Source organism: Mustelus asterias, unplaced genomic scaffold (assembly GCF_964213995.1).
Source record: "Mustelus asterias unplaced genomic scaffold, sMusAst1.hap1.1 HAP1_SCAFFOLD_77, whole genome shotgun sequence".
In the NCBI taxonomy this organism is placed as follows: domain Eukaryota; kingdom Metazoa; phylum Chordata; class Chondrichthyes; order Carcharhiniformes; family Triakidae; genus Mustelus; species Mustelus asterias.
This window is the reverse complement of record NW_027590136.1, coordinates 533,623-548,876: the sequence shown is the minus strand read 5'-3', so window position 1 is coordinate 548,876 and position 15,254 is coordinate 533,623. Positions and strand designations below refer to the sequence as shown.

Here is a 15,254-nt window from a genome sequence, read left to right as displayed (position 1 = left end):
GTCAGCAAGGATTAATCAGCACTTTTTAATTGGAGATGTTAATCAGTGGAACATTTCAGACACTGAATTGTACATTTTGTATCAAAGATCAATTTAGGACTGAATTTGGGCGGCACGGTAGCACAGTGGTTAGCACTGCTGCTTCACAGCTCCAGGGACCTGGGTTCGATTCCCGGCTCGGGTCACTGTCTGTGTGGAGTTTGCACATTCTCCTTGTGTCTGCGTGGGTTTCCTCCGGGTGCTCCGGTTTCCTCCCACAGTCCAAAGATGTGCGGGTTAGGTTGATTGGCTATGCTAAAAATTGCCCTTAGTGTCCTGGGATGCGTAGGTTAGAGAGATTAGTGGGTAAATATGTAGGGATATGGGGGTAGGGCCTGGGTGGGATTGTGGTCGGTGCAGACTCGATGGGCCGAATGGCCTCTTTCTGTGCTGTAGGATTTCTAAGATTCTTCTAGGATTCTGAAAACTTCATAACTTTTCTTGCAACTAAACTTCTGCTGAGGGTTCTTGAATTGAGGAGAAAGATCACAGATGGCGATTTTAAAAAGGGACAAAACAGCCCAAAAATCGTGACATCTCCAGATTCTAGCGAGTTATCGGATTGTTAACATCAGCAGAATCAAACCAGATATTGTCAGACTATCGATCCTGAATGTTTTTAACAGCAGCAAACAGTCACTTGTGAATTTGCTGGTGTCTCAACAGACGTTGTGACTGAGTGAACCCCTCCCCACACACGGAGCAGGTGAACGGTCTCCCCCCGGTGTGAACTCACCGATGTGACAGCAGTTGGGATGACCAAGGGAATCCCTTCCCACACACGGAGCAGGTGAACGGCTTCTCCCCAGTGTGAGTGTGTTGGTGTTTATTGAGGTCGGTTGACTGCCTGAAACTTTCTCCACAGGTGGTGCACCTGAATGGATCCTCCTTCGTGTGCATTCGGTGGTGTGACTGGATAGCGAATATCTGAGTGAATCCCATCCCACACACAAAGCAAATGAATGGTTTGGCACCCGTGTGAATCCGCTGGTGTTCAGTGAGAAGGGATGAAGTCTGGAATTTCTCTCCACAGGTTGTGCAGCTGAATGGCTTCTTCACAGCGTGAACCCGCTGGTGTAACCGAAGGGCAGCTGACTGAGTGAATCTCCTCTCACACACGGAACAGCTGAATGGCTTCTCCCCAGTGTGAACGCGTCGATGGATTTCCAGCCGGGATGAAGAATTGTATCCTTTACCACAGTCCTCACATTTCCATGATTTCTCCATGGTGCCAGTTTCCTTGTCCCTCTCCAGGTTGCAGAATCAGTTGAACACACACAGAGTACGTGTAGTTACTCCCCGCTGCGAGCGGTCTGATGTTTTTACAGGCTGTTTAACTAGTTAAAGATCTTTCACGGTTAGTGCTCTGCAGCACTCTCATTCCAGGATGTGTTTTGATGCTTTTCCCGTCACACTGATGTTTGAAATGGTCTCACAGACAAACATTGCTCCTTCCAAATTCAAACACTGATGATATTGGCTGTGGTGAACTGAGTGATTCTGTCAGATCATTCTGTGATGTTCAGTTTGAGCTTACTGTCCAATAATCCACACACTCTAATTTCCTGGAAAAAGGAGTTTACAAAATTTATAAATGGAGAAATTCTGAACAGAATTACATTTTTCATGATACATCTGTCTTTACTTGTGCCTTGAAAACAGTGACTCCTCATCCCACACACTCTTCCCAGGCTAACTATCTGTCCCATATTTAACAGGATTGATCTGTATTTGAGTCCACTGTCCCAGGCTTTCTCATTGCATACAACCCCATCCCTCACTGTTTGCATGTTCCCACAACTCTGGCCGACGCCACTTCCACACAGCCTGACCTCAGTTCTGGCAAGACCCATCCACCATTCATTTGGTCTCCAGGGCAGGCTGTACCATAATTTTCACCATGAGAGTTGATCAGCCTGCTAAATCCATCACACCATCTTCACAATTCCTTTCCTTACTTGCAGATTCCACCCCCTCCCTCTGGGGTGGCACAGTGTTTAGCACTGCTGCCTCACAGCGCCAGGGACCCAGGTTTGATTCCTGGCTTGGGTCACTCTCTGTATGGAGTCTGCACATTCTCCCCATGTCTGCGTGGGTTTCCTCCGGGTGCTCCAGTTTCCTCCCACAGTCCAAAGATGTGCCTCCAATCCATTGACTCTGCTACACTTCCTGCTGCCTCGGCAAAGCAGCCAGCATAATTAAGGACCTCATGCATCCCGGACATTCTCTCTTCCATCTTTATCGGTCGGGAAAAAGATACAAAAGTCTGAGGTCACGTACCAACCGACTCAAGAACAACTTCTTCCCTGCTGTTGTCGGACTTTTGAATGGACTTACCTTGCATTAAGTTGATTTTTCTCTACACCCTAGCTGTAACTGTAACACTACATTCTGCACCCTCTCATTTCCTTCTCTATGAACGGTATGTTTTGTCTGTATAGTGCGCAAGAAACAATACTTTTCACTGTATGATAATACACGTGACAATAATAAATCAAATCAAAGAATGGTGAATGGGTCTTGCCAGAACTGAGGTCAGGCTGTGTGAGGCTGTCTTCTCCCAGAGTTGTGGGAACATACAAACAGTGAGGGATGGGGTTGTGGTCGGTGCAGACTCACTGGGCCGAATGGTCTCCTTCTACACTGTAGGGATTCGATGATTTATTGTCCCCCTCCCCCATCCTCTGATGTGAACCATCCTCCAGTGGCTGAGCCAGGATGGGGCCGTTAACCTGGGCCTGTTCCCGGGAGGGAGGGAGAAGCCCCGCAGCTGCAAACCAGGGAGCTGACAATGATTCTGAAGGGTTTGTTTCAGCTCACAATGCCCAGGGGTTGATTGACGGCAGCTCGGACCAATAGGAAGAGGAGGCGGGGCCGGATGACCGAGCGGGAGACGCTGGTCCTCCAACCAATCAGATTCAATCGGGATCTGGAATGAGCCTGGAACTCCCTCTGTCTGCGCACGCGCTCCGCCGCAAGCTGTGCCCGTCTCAAGATGGCGGCCGTTCACCCGGGCCTGTCTGAGGGTAAAGCCCGAGCAGCTGTCATCCGTTTAAATACCGAATCCGAGCTTCGTATGAGGACTTGGGGCCTATACAGCATGTCTTATGAAGCCTCCAAACCAACCCACCCACCGGCTCCGTCTCTCGTTCCTGATTTATCCGGCGGTATCTCCCGGGCTGATAATTCCCACAACCGCCTCAATCCTCAACTGTGAGCGGCAATGCGCATGCTCCAGATCACAATGGGGGTCCGCACTCAGCCCCGCCCCTCATTCACTCCCATTGGCTGGAGGACCAGGCTGTCCTCCCCGTCCACCAGCCCCGCCCCTCATTCACTCCCATTGGCTGGAGGACCAGACTGTCCCCCTCGGTCCTCCAGTCCCGCCCTTCATTCACTCCTATTGGCTGGAGGACCAGGCTGTCCCGCTTGGTCCTCCCGCCCCGTCCCTTATTCACTCCGATTGGCTGGAGGACCAGGCTGTCCCGCTCAGTCCTCCAGCCCCGCCCCTCATTCACTCCGATTGTCTGGTCACTGGAGATAAATCAGCAGGGGAAACAAAACAGGATTTTAACCTCCTGAAGCCAATTCAAGTCTGAGATGAAGAGGAATTTCTTCTCTCAGGGCGTTGTGAGTCTTTGGAATTCCTTGCCAGAGAGAGCTATGGGAGCAAAATCCTTGTGGTATATTTAAGGCTGAGTTAGATTTTTGATCAATAAGGGAATCAGGGGTTATGGGGAAAGGGCAGGAAAGTGGATGTGAGGAATGTTGGGTCAGCCATGATCCTATTGAATGCTGGAGCAGGCCTGAGGGGCCGATCTGCCTTCTCCTGTTCTTATTTCTTTTTGTCTTAATCATAGAATCCTACGTACAGAAGGAGGCCATTCGGCCCATCGAGTCTTCACTGACCACATTCCCACCTAGGTCCTATCCCCATAACCCCATGCATTTACCCTAGTAGTCCCCTGATACTAAGGGGCAATTTAGCATGGCCAATCCACCTAACCCGCACATCTTTGTAGTGTGGGAGGAAACCGGAGCGCCCAGAGGAAACCCACACGGAGAGAATGTGCAAATGACACATAGACAGTTACCCAAGCTGGGAATTGAATCCAGGTCCCTGGCGCTGAGGCAGCCGTGCTAACCACTGTGCCACCCGAGGATTCTGAGGTCAATTATAGCATGCGTGTTGATGTCTACCTGTCATGTGTCAAATTTTTCCGCACAGTCATAGGTGTATCAGGAGTATAGTAGGGGGCTGAGAACACAGCCTTGTGGGGCACTAATGTTGAGGATGATCATGGAGTAGGTGTTGTTGCCTATCCTTGCTGATTGTGGTCTATGAATTAGGAAGTTCAGGATCCAGTCAGAGAAGGAGGTGCCAAGGCCCAGGCCATGGAGTTTGGAGAGGAGTTTCTTGGGAATAATAGTGTTGAAAGCTGAGCTGTAGTCAATAAATAGGAGCCTGACATAGGTGTCCTTGTTATCTAGGTGTTCCAGGGTTGAGTGCAGGGCCAGGGAAATGGCGTCTGCTGTGGACCTGTTGCAGTGGTAGGCAAACTGTAGTGGATCCAGGTAGTCCGGGAGGCTGGAATTGACTTGTGCCATGACTAACCTTTCGAAGCACTTCATAATGATGGATGTCAGAGCCACCGCCGATAGTCATTAAGGCATGCTGCTTGATTTTTCTTAGGTACCGGGATGATGGTCATCTTCTTGAAGCAGATAGGGACCTCAGATTCTTGTAAAGAGAGGTTGAAGATGTCTGTGAATACCTCTGCCAGCTAATCCGCGCAGGATCTGAGTGCATTTCCAGGTACCCCATCTGGGTCAGTTGCTTTCCGTGGGTTGACCTTCAACAAAGCTGCTCTGACATCTGAAGTGGTGACCCCAGATACAGGTTCATCCAGGGCTTCCAGGGTGGAGGGCATGCTCTTGCTGACCACTTTCTCAAAACGGGCGTAGAATGCATTGAGCTCATCAGGGAGGGGTGCGTTGGAGCTGGCAATTTTATATGCCTTCATCTTGTAGCCTGTTATGTCTTGCAGACCTTGCCATAATTGGGGTCGGTGTGGCTTGCCTGGGACTCTAGCTTGGTCTGGTATTGTCTTTTGGCATCTTTCGATTGTATCTGGCTTTCTTGTGTAGGTCAATGTCCACCTTCCACCTTCTTCTGTCGGGAAAAAGATATAAAATCTTGAAGTCACATACCAACCAACTCAAGAACATCTTCTTCTCTGCTGCCATCAGATTTTTGAATGGACTTACGTCGCACTAAGTTGATCTTTCTCTACACCCTAGCTATGACTGTAACACTACATTCTGCACTCTCTCCTTTCCTTCTCCATGAATGTTATGCTTTGTCTGTATAGCACGCAAGAAACAATACTTTTCACTGTATATATTTGACAATAATAAATCCAATCAAATCAAAACAAATTTGGATGTGAATGTACAATGCATGGTTAGTAAGTTTGTGGATGATACTAAGTTAGGAGTATTATTGATAACGAAGATGTACAATGTCAATGGCACCTGCTAGGTATTGTGCAATACATCTAATCCTATCAGATTAGAGCAGCAAGGATTAGGGCCAAGGGAATATTGGACTGCAGAGTTACAATAACATTAGATTTTTTTTCTCCTTCTAACCTGTCTTAGAATTTCCTTCAATAACGAGACGATCAATATTTCCTTCAACAACTAGATGATCAATATGAGAGGATGAGCATTTCTGTAATTACAAAAGGAAAATTAGTGGCTGCAATTATCCTGAGATATTCTGCATTGTCTACTATCTCCAAATGGGCCTGATAACATAGGGTGGGAACGGAATGTTTAATGTTAGTGTTTGTTGTTGTTTCTGTGCTGAATGTAAGATTCTGTTTCAGAGAAGAAGGTCGAATATTGGATGGTCAAGACTGCTCGTTGTCCTTGGAGGGTCATTTTTCCCGAAATTTCTTGAACTTTGTGGCTTTATCCCGAATATTAGACAGGTGGGTGAGCGTTGTCCGCCCCAAAGGACAGTAAGTGTCCCGTGTGTATATTTGTGTGTGAGTAAGTGTATCCATGTGTGTATCATGGAGTAAATCTGCGTATATCCTCTGTGCATGTACCTGTTGATATACGTGGGTTTCTGTGCGTTGAGAAGATGTCCGTTTGTGTGTGACTGCGGGAGAGAGTGTGTGGGCCTCTGTGTTTAGCTGTGTGCTGCTTTTCATTAACTGTACTACAAGCCTTCCTCTCCAAACAAACAATGTGGTTCCTGAGAATTCCATGGAGTGATTTGAATGATGCAATTCGGAGATTCTCCATCCAGGGTGAAACCACAGGCTGCCCGTGTGCTGTGTAAAACTTGACATTGCAGAGGTCCTATTTCTCCCAGAATAACCTGGTGTCTGCTGCTTTCCAGATCCCTTCCTTTCCGCTCATCTGTTTGAAGCCACAAACAGAAAGGTCCAGTTTTCTCCTGGAGTTTGACACAAAGCAGCTTTCACAATGATGCAGAGTTTCAGCCAATGAGGGAGATCCGGGCTCAGCCCCGCCTCTCATTCACTCTGATTGGTTGGAGGACCAGCCGCTCCCGCTCGGTCCTCCAGCCCCGCCCCCTCTTCCTATTGGTCCGGAGCTGCCGTCAATCAGTGCCCGGGCATTGTGATGTGGAGCATGCGCAGTGTCATTGCTGTCCTTGGCGCTTGTTTGTCCCGGAGAAGCGGAGTCAGCGTTAGGCGGTGGCTGGGAGGATTTGGAAACACTTTGTGGATCCGCAAACCCTTCAGAATCATTGTCAGCTCCCTGGTTTGCAGCTGCGGGGCTTCTCCCTCCCTCCCTCCCGGGAACAGGCCCAGGTTAACGGCCCCATCCTGGCTCAGCCACTGGAGGATGGTTCACATCAGAGGATGGGGGAGGGGGACAATAAATAAGAGGTTACACTTTGGCCTCAAATCAATGAGGACTCTGATCTCTGGGAAGGAAGGAAACCCTGGGAGGTGGGCGGGGAGGATTCTCAAACACCCGCTGGAGGCCCCAACACCCCCAATAAGACCCATTGGTTTTATTGTCAGTCTGCAGACAGGAGCTGGAGAACTGAACCCAGTAAGAAGTTTAACAACACCAGGTTAAAGTACAACAGGTTTATTTGGTCGCAAAAGCCACAAGCTTTCGGAGCGCTGCTCCTTCATCAGGTGAGTGGGAATTCTGTTCACAAACAGGGCATATAAAGACACAAACTCAATTTACAGAATAATGGTTGGAATGCGAATACTTACAGCTCATCAAGTCTTAAAACCACATCATGAACTGAACCCAGACAGAGGAGAGGAAAGAAATGGTGGAGATGGGTTTGGATTTCAGCCCAGGGAGGAGGGAGAGTGTGTGGGACGGGGATTTACAGATTTGGGGGAACAAGAGAGGAAAAAATGTTCCAGAGAAACTGGAATTGTTCAGAATTTTTATCCAGTTCTGACAGTGATGACTTTTCTAAACTTTTTTACAGGATATTCGAAGTGAAGGAACGGCAGTCGGAAAACTCAAACCGGACATCACATCTGACAAAGTTATTCAGTTCCTTAGGAGCTGAATATCATCGGCCTTTGAATGTGGAAGGAGAAATATTTGTCTGTTCTGCCTGTGGGCAAAGAAATTTAACATCAGTGTGACCGGAAAAGTATCGGGACAAACCCACACCCGAGTGAGAGTGTTCCAGCGAACTGACTGTGGAAAGATCTTTAAACAGTTACACAGCCTGAAGAAACATAACACTTTTCACAGCAGGGTGAAACTATCTGTATGTTGTGTGTGTGGACCAGGCTTTAACTGATCATCCAACTTGGAGAAGCACAAGGACACCAGCACCATGGAGAAACCGTGGGAATGTGTGGATTGTGGGAAGGGATTCGGTTTCCCATCACAATTGGAAGTTCATCGGCGCAGTCACACTGGGGAGAGACCGTTCACCTGCTCCGTCTGTGGGAAGGGATTCACCCATTCATACAATCTTCTGACTCACCAACGGGTTCACACTGGGGAGAGGCCGTTCACCTGCCCTGTGTGTGGGAAGGGATTCACTCGCTCATCCCACATTGTGACACACCAACTTGTTCACACTGATGAGAAACTGTTTACATGTTCTGACTGTGAGAAGAGTTTTAAATGCAAAAAAGATCTGCTGACACACCAACGAATTCACACTGGGGAGAGACCGTTCACCTGCTCTGTGTGTGGGAAAGGATTCATTCAGTCATCCCACTTGCAGACACATCAACTTGTTCACTCTGATAACAAACTTTTTAATTGTTCTGACTGTGCGAAGAGCTTTAAAAACAAAAAGGATCTGCTGACGCACCAATATACTCACACTGGGGAGAGGCCATTCACCTGCTGTGTGTGTGGGAAGGGATTCAGCTGCCCATCTGCCCTACTGAACCACCAGAGAATTCACACTGGGGAGAGGCCCTTGTGGGGGTAGGGCCTGGGTGGGATTGTGGTCGGTGCAGACTCGATGGGCCGAATGGCCTCCTTCTGCACTGTAGGGTTTCTATGATTTCTATGACCTGCTCAGACTGTGGGAAGGGATTTATTAATTCATCCAACCTTCTGATACACCAGCAGTTCCATACAGGGGATCGACCGTTCACCTGCTCTGAATGTGGGAAGGGATTCACCCATTCATACAACCTTCTGACACACCAGCAGGTTCACAGTGAGGAGAGGCCATTCACTTGCTCCGTGTGTGGGAAGGGATTCACCCGTTCATACAACCTTCTGACACACCAGCAGGTTCACAGTGAGGAAAGGCCATTCACTTGCTCCGTTTGTGGGAAGGGATTCACTCGTTCATCCAACTTATTGAATCACCAGCGAGTTCACACTGGGGAAAGGCCGTTCACCTGCTCCACGTGTGGGAAGGGATTCAGTCAGTCATCCAACGTGCTGACACATCAGAGAGTTCACAGTGGGGAGAGGCCATTTACCTGCTCTGTTTGTGGGAAGGGATTTTCTCATTTATCTTATCTTCTGAAACACCAGCGAGTTCACACTGGGGAGAGGCCGTTCACCTGTAATGTCTGTGGAAAGGGATTTATTCAGTCATCCCACCTGCTAACACACCGGCGAGTTCACAAGGGACTGCAAGGTTTGGATTCTACACTTATCGATGCTGTTAATCATATCCAGGTCTGAATCATGTTCACTCTGACTTTTTTCTTCTGTTGAGGTTTGATATTCTGAATAAATGTGAAATAGACATTTGATTGAATCATTGTTGTAGATTTTTGTCTTTTCCATTTGAGTGTTTAACGTCACCAGGCTGGAGCTCAGAAAGGGCAATCTGAGGGAGGATCATACAGTAGCAACAGAACTTCATTCTTGACCCAGTCCTTCAGGGTCTCGCCGAGAGGGACAAACAGCACTTTGGTCTTTTTCATCACTTTCCACTGACAGCAAAGTCCCCGTGTGGGTGAATCCTGAGGTGTGAAAAAAATGTGTCCCAGTCGCTCTTTTCCATGGTTCCGAGCTCCTAGACACGGAAAAGAAGCTCCTTTACAACTGTGTTTAGAGTCAGGAAGAACAACGGTGAATGCTGGAAACATGCTGTCAAAGATTGGTGTAAAACTGGGATCTATTCCTGACTGAGAGTGAAACGGCAGGTTTAGGTTTCCAGACTAAAAATGAAAAAAAGTGTAAAACATTTTAATGTGTGTGTGTGTCAGTCCTGGTTTATTGAACAGAAACTGGCTTCAAATAAATTGGTTGAAGTCTGCATTAAAGTAGCAGCTGGAGAAGTTCAAAGGAGCCTGTTAACTGCTGGGACAATGAGACAACAATTTGATTCCCAGATAGAGAAGGAGCTGCAGTGTGTGTCCAAGAATTCTCAGTTTTGTTGTGTGCTTCCCATACACTATCCTTCTAAATAAACCTCACTCCTATCAGCCTTTAACCATTATAAACAGAACAGAGAGAAGCTGAGCAGCATCAGAGCCCTGACTGACCATTTAAGAATGAGTGATGTGTTCAGCTGAAGTTTCCTGTTGGTAGTTTTCTGGGTGATCTCCTTATTTTGATCATCCTCAGTGACCCCTGGGTGTGAACCTGCTCTCCTCTCTTTCAGACATTCACTCACTTAACATCTCCTCTCTCTCAGAAACTCAATCACTCAACATCTCTCATCTCTCTCACACTCACTGAACGTCTCTCTCTCTCTCCAGGCATTCACTCACACTTACCTCACCTTCCACCTCTCTTACACTCTAACCTCGCTCCTCTCTCATTTTCACTTAACCTCTCTCCTCTCAGAAACTGTCTTCGTCACTTAATGTCTCTCTATCTTTCTTTCAAACACTCACTCATTTAACCTTCCTATTTCAGATCTGCTTATACTTGTTCATTGTTTTCTCTCTCTCATTACCTCTCTCTGAAAAAGCACAAACACACTTCATCTCTCTTCGCTGCCTGAGAAAACATCTAATTGATGGAGATTCAATCCTCTCTGTTTCTCTCTCCCACTGCCTCTGACAGGCCCTGACTCACTTTAAATCTCCTCTTTTCTAATAACCCTCTTTGGGAAAACTCATTTGTTCTCTAATTCCTCCTCATTTCTCCCACTGATGACCCTCAGTCCATCTCCCAATTCAGTGAATGTGTTAAAAATCCATAATAATCTCCTTTCTTTATTGTTTAAAATGGGAATGGAGCTGAATGTAATGCTGAGACCGGCAGCAATCTGTGTGGTTGTTCTTGATGCTGTCAGAGTGAGTTCACCCTCACAGACAGGAAGACTGTTCATGGTGATAACATCAAACTGACACCGGCTGTTTCACTCTCAGGTAACACAACTTCCTGTTTCTCTGCTGCCGGTTCCAAACCTCACATCTCAGTTCTAAGCAGAAAATAAATCCAGGGACAACAATCTGGTGAGAACATCTGTCAATGCGGCCGATATCTGTCCACAGAGTCAGGGCAGAGTCACACAGGTCACATTGTGGTGACATTTACAAATGAGCCTGTTATTTCTGTTCAGAGTTTCCATTTGCAGATATAACCAGCTGTGTCTGTGGATCAGTTACTGAATCATAGAAACCCTACAGTGCAGAAAGAGGCCATTTGGCCCATCGAGTCTGTACCGACCACAATCCCACCCAGGCCCTACCCCCATATCCCTCCATATTTTTACCCGCTAATCCCTCTAACCTACACATCTCAGAAAACTAAGGGGCAAATTTAGCATGGCCAATCAGCCTAACCCACACATCTTTGGACTGTGGGAGGAAACTGGAGCACCCGGAGGAAACCCACGCAGACACGAGGAGAATGTGCAAACTCCACACAGACAGTGACCCGAGCCGGAATTGAACCCAGGTCCCTGGAGCTGTGAAGCAGCAGTGCTAACCACTGTGCTACTGTGCCGCCCACTGAGTTCCCTCTGCTCTGACGTGGAGATGCCGACTCTGCTCCCCATAGCTGGGAACTGATAGCCTGCTCCCTTATATTCTATATCATTCTCTCTGTATTGCTTGTTTCCTCTGTTTCTCAGCTTTTATCTTTGACCGCCTCATCTTCCTGCTTTTTAAAATCTTTCTCAATTTTTCTCTCAGTCTTTCTGTCTCTCCCTCTGTACCTCTCTCAGGCTCTGTGTGTTCCTATTTGATCAAGATGTTCAAAATCATGAAGAGTTTCTGATTGATTATAGAGGGATAAACAGGGAGAAAAGCAGAAAAACCCGGCAGGTCCGGCGGCATCTGTTCAGAGAGTTAACATTTTGAGTCCATATAATTCTTCAGGGCAGGAAAAACATGGGTTATCCATCTTAGATCAGGGAATGTGATGGGGAGATTTAATAGAGGTGTTTAAAATGACAAATGATTAATGATAGTATCAATGGAGAGAAATTATCTCCCAGGAGCAGGAGGGTCTGTCGATGGAGAGAATCGATTTCCTTGGTGCAGGAAGGTCTGTAAGCAGAGGATACAGAGATTTAATTTAATTGACAACAGAATTGGAGGGGGTGATAAGGAGAATGTTTTACACAATAACTTCATATGATCTGGAATGCACAAACTGACAGGTGCTAGAAACAGGTTTACTAGTAACTTTCAAAGGGAATTGGATAAATACTTGCAGAAGGTAAATTGGCAGAGTTATGGAGAATGGGATTAATTGGACAGTTCACTCATCTTTGTGACATTCTGAATGTTTCTCTCCTCAGGTTTTAATATTTGATCTTTTCGATTATAATGTGTCTCAAACAGAAGATTAAAATATTGTGTTTGATGAGCTGTCAGATCTCTTTCCTGTGTGTCTGTGTAACTTGAGAACTGGAGATAACCATGAGGAGGAACTGATTATTTTCAGTTCCTCGAACAGATACACCTCAGATATCAGAAATCCCTGGAGTTCCCCATGTCCTCATTATTCTCGCCTCGAGTATAACAGCTCTCAGTCAGGCCGAATCAGTCACATGTATCTGTCGTCACATGTATCTGTTGTCATTTATCTCAAGAGGCTTGGAATACAAAAGCAGGGATGTACTTCTGAGGCTTTATAAAGCACTGGTTAGGCCCCATTTGGAGTACTGTGAGCAATTTTGGGCCCCACACCTCAGGAAGGACATACTGGCACTGGAGCGGGTCCAGCGGAGATTCACACGGATGATCCCAGGAATGGTAGGCCTGACATACGATGAACGTCTGAGGATCGTGGGATTATATTCATTGGAGTTTAGGAGGTTGAGGGGAGATCTGATAGAAACTTACAAGATAATGAACGGCTTAGATAGGATGGACGTAGGGAAGTTGTTTCCATTAACAGGGGAGACTAGGACGCGGGGGCACAGCCTTAGAATAAAAGGGAGTCACTTTAGAACAGAGATGAGGAGAAATTTCTTCAGCCAGAGAGTGGTGGGTCTGTGGAATTCATTGCCACAGAGGGCTGTGGAGGCCGAGACGTTGAGCGTCTTCAAGACAGAAATTGATAAATTCTTGATTTCTCGAGGAATAAAGGGCTATGGGGAGAGAGCGGGTAAATGGAGTTGAAATCAACCATGATTGAATGGTGGAGTGGACTCGATGGGCCGAATGGCCTTACTTCCGCTCCTATGTCTTATGGTCTTATGGTCGTGATGTTTCCACTTGTATTTTATCACTCACCTCCCAGTAACACTCACCATAACACAGACACCTTAAAATATCATTGTTCCCTTACACTTTGTCCTCCTATTATAATCAAATGTTTGTTGGGCCTCTTGTCTCCCTTAATGTCAGATTACCTGCAGTTAAAATGACCTCAGAGACACTGAAACCGACCTTTGTGATTATTATACCAGACTCCAATCAGCCCCAGGAGCTGCAGTTGTAAAATACAGTAAGAGTTTTAACAACACCAGGTTAAAGTCCAACAGGTTTATTTGGTAGCAAATACCATTATCTTTCGGAGTGCTGCTCCTTCGTCAGCGCTCCGAAAGCTAATGGTATTTGCTACCAAATAAACCTGTTGGACTTTAACCTGGTGTTGTTAAAACTCTTATTGTGTTCACCCCAGTCCAACGCCAGCATCTCCACATCATGACAACCATCGACGTTGTAAAATACAGCAGAATTGGAATAACAGACAGGTTATTGTTTGATACTGACAGTGGCAGAGTAACACACACCGGAATCTAAATACATTATATCAATAGACCATGACTCACTCACACTATCAAATGAAACCTAAACTTTGGTTATGGTGCACTAGATACTGACTGTATTACCATTACATTGGATCTAATGCTGTGTTCGCTAACATACTGCAACGTGACTCTTATTATTTGAACAAACATTGTATTTGTTGCACTCAGAGTAAGTCAGTGCTTTGCTGTGTTGTCTCTGTGCTCCATCCCCACTCTGATTGTATTGGAGCCTGTGTGTGTCATTGTTACACTCAGAGTAAGTCAGTGCTTTGCTGTGTTGTCTCCGTGCTCCATCCCCACTCTGATTGTATTGGAGCCTGTGTGTGTCATTGTTACACTCAGAGTAAGTCAGTGCTTTGCTGTGTTGTCTCTGTGCTCCATCCCCACTCTGATTGTATTGGAGCCTGTGTGTGTCAATGTTACACTCAGAGTAAGTCAGTGCTTTGCTGTGTTGTCTCTGTGCTCCATCCCCACTCTGATTGTATTGGAGCCTGTGTGTGTCATTGTTACACTGAGATTCTGTCACTGTGATTATTGGACAAGCAGCAAGTCACCGTCACAATGCCCGGCTGATTGACGGCAACGCGGGCCAATGGGAAGAGGGGGCAGTGCAACCAATAGGAGCGAACGAGGGGCGGGGCCAACTTTAACTCGAGCATGCGCAGTGTGAGTAATGGCGATGGAAAACGGCTTTTTGTTTTGGGCTCGGAAATCTGTTCGAGGTGATTGGCGGTACGGAGAGAGCAATGGATCGCCCAGCTGGGTGGAAACGCTACGTAAGCATGTTGTGTAAGCCGCAAACCGCGGAAGAGAGCTTCCCGGACCCAGTTTGTACCGAGCGGGGCTGCAGCTCCTCGTGTTCGTCCCGGGTTAACGTTCGCCATCTTTATTGGGGGCAATATGCAGCAGTGCGCACGTGCGGCCGCCATGTTTGTAGAGGGCAATGTTGTCAATGAGTGGGAGGCGCTTGTTCCCCAGTGTTCAGAATGGAGACAACTTGTCCATCAAACTGCATCAACCCTCTGAGTCCCAATGTCTTATTGATGAGACAGAGCGGTGACAGAGAAGGAAAAAGAAAGGGAAATAAAAACAGAAAATGCTGGAAAATCTCTGCAGATCTGACAGCATAGAACATAGAACATTACAGCGCAGTACAGGCCCTTCAGCCCTCAATGTTGCGCCGACCTGTGAAACCAATCCAAAGCCCCTCTCATCTACACTATTCCAATACCATCCATATGTTTATCCCCAATGACCATTTAAATGCCCTTAATGTTGGTGAGTCCACTACTGCTGTAGGCAGGGCATTCCACGCCCTTACTACTCTCTGAGTGAAGAACCTACCTCTGACATCTGTCCTATATCTATCACCCCTCAATTTAAAGCTATGTCCCCTCGTGCTAGCTATCACCATCCGAGGAAAAAGGCTCTCACTGTCCACCCTATCTAATCCTCTGATCATCTTGTACGCCTCTATTAAGTCACCTCTTAACCTTCTTCTCTCTAACGAAAAATTACACTGTAGATAAGTAAGCCCCACCAACTTTCCCAG

General features: G+C 46.8%; 2 protein-coding genes across 3 annotated transcripts in view; both read left to right on the top strand.

Annotated features, from left to right (window-relative positions):
- Window positions 1–15,254, top strand: part of LOC144483729 (uncharacterized) — a 49,435-nt gene that overhangs the window by 17,020 nt on the left and 17,161 nt on the right.
- On the top strand, window positions 5,931–9,295 carry LOC144483771 (uncharacterized). Of its 2 annotated transcripts, none has more exons than XM_078202322.1 (2): window positions 5,931–6,035; window positions 7,535–9,295. In XM_078202322.1, the coding sequence occupies exon 2, from the start codon at window positions 8,578–8,580 to the stop codon at window positions 9,217–9,219; it is 642 nt and encodes a 213-aa protein (XP_078058448.1). In that variant the 5' UTR covers window positions 5,931–6,035; window positions 7,535–8,577; the 3' UTR covers window positions 9,220–9,295. The 2 variants fall into 2 exon arrangements, with proteins under 2 accessions (XP_078058448.1, XP_078058447.1); XM_078202321.1 differs by lacking the exon at window positions 5,931–6,035 and adding an exon at window positions 6,788–7,223.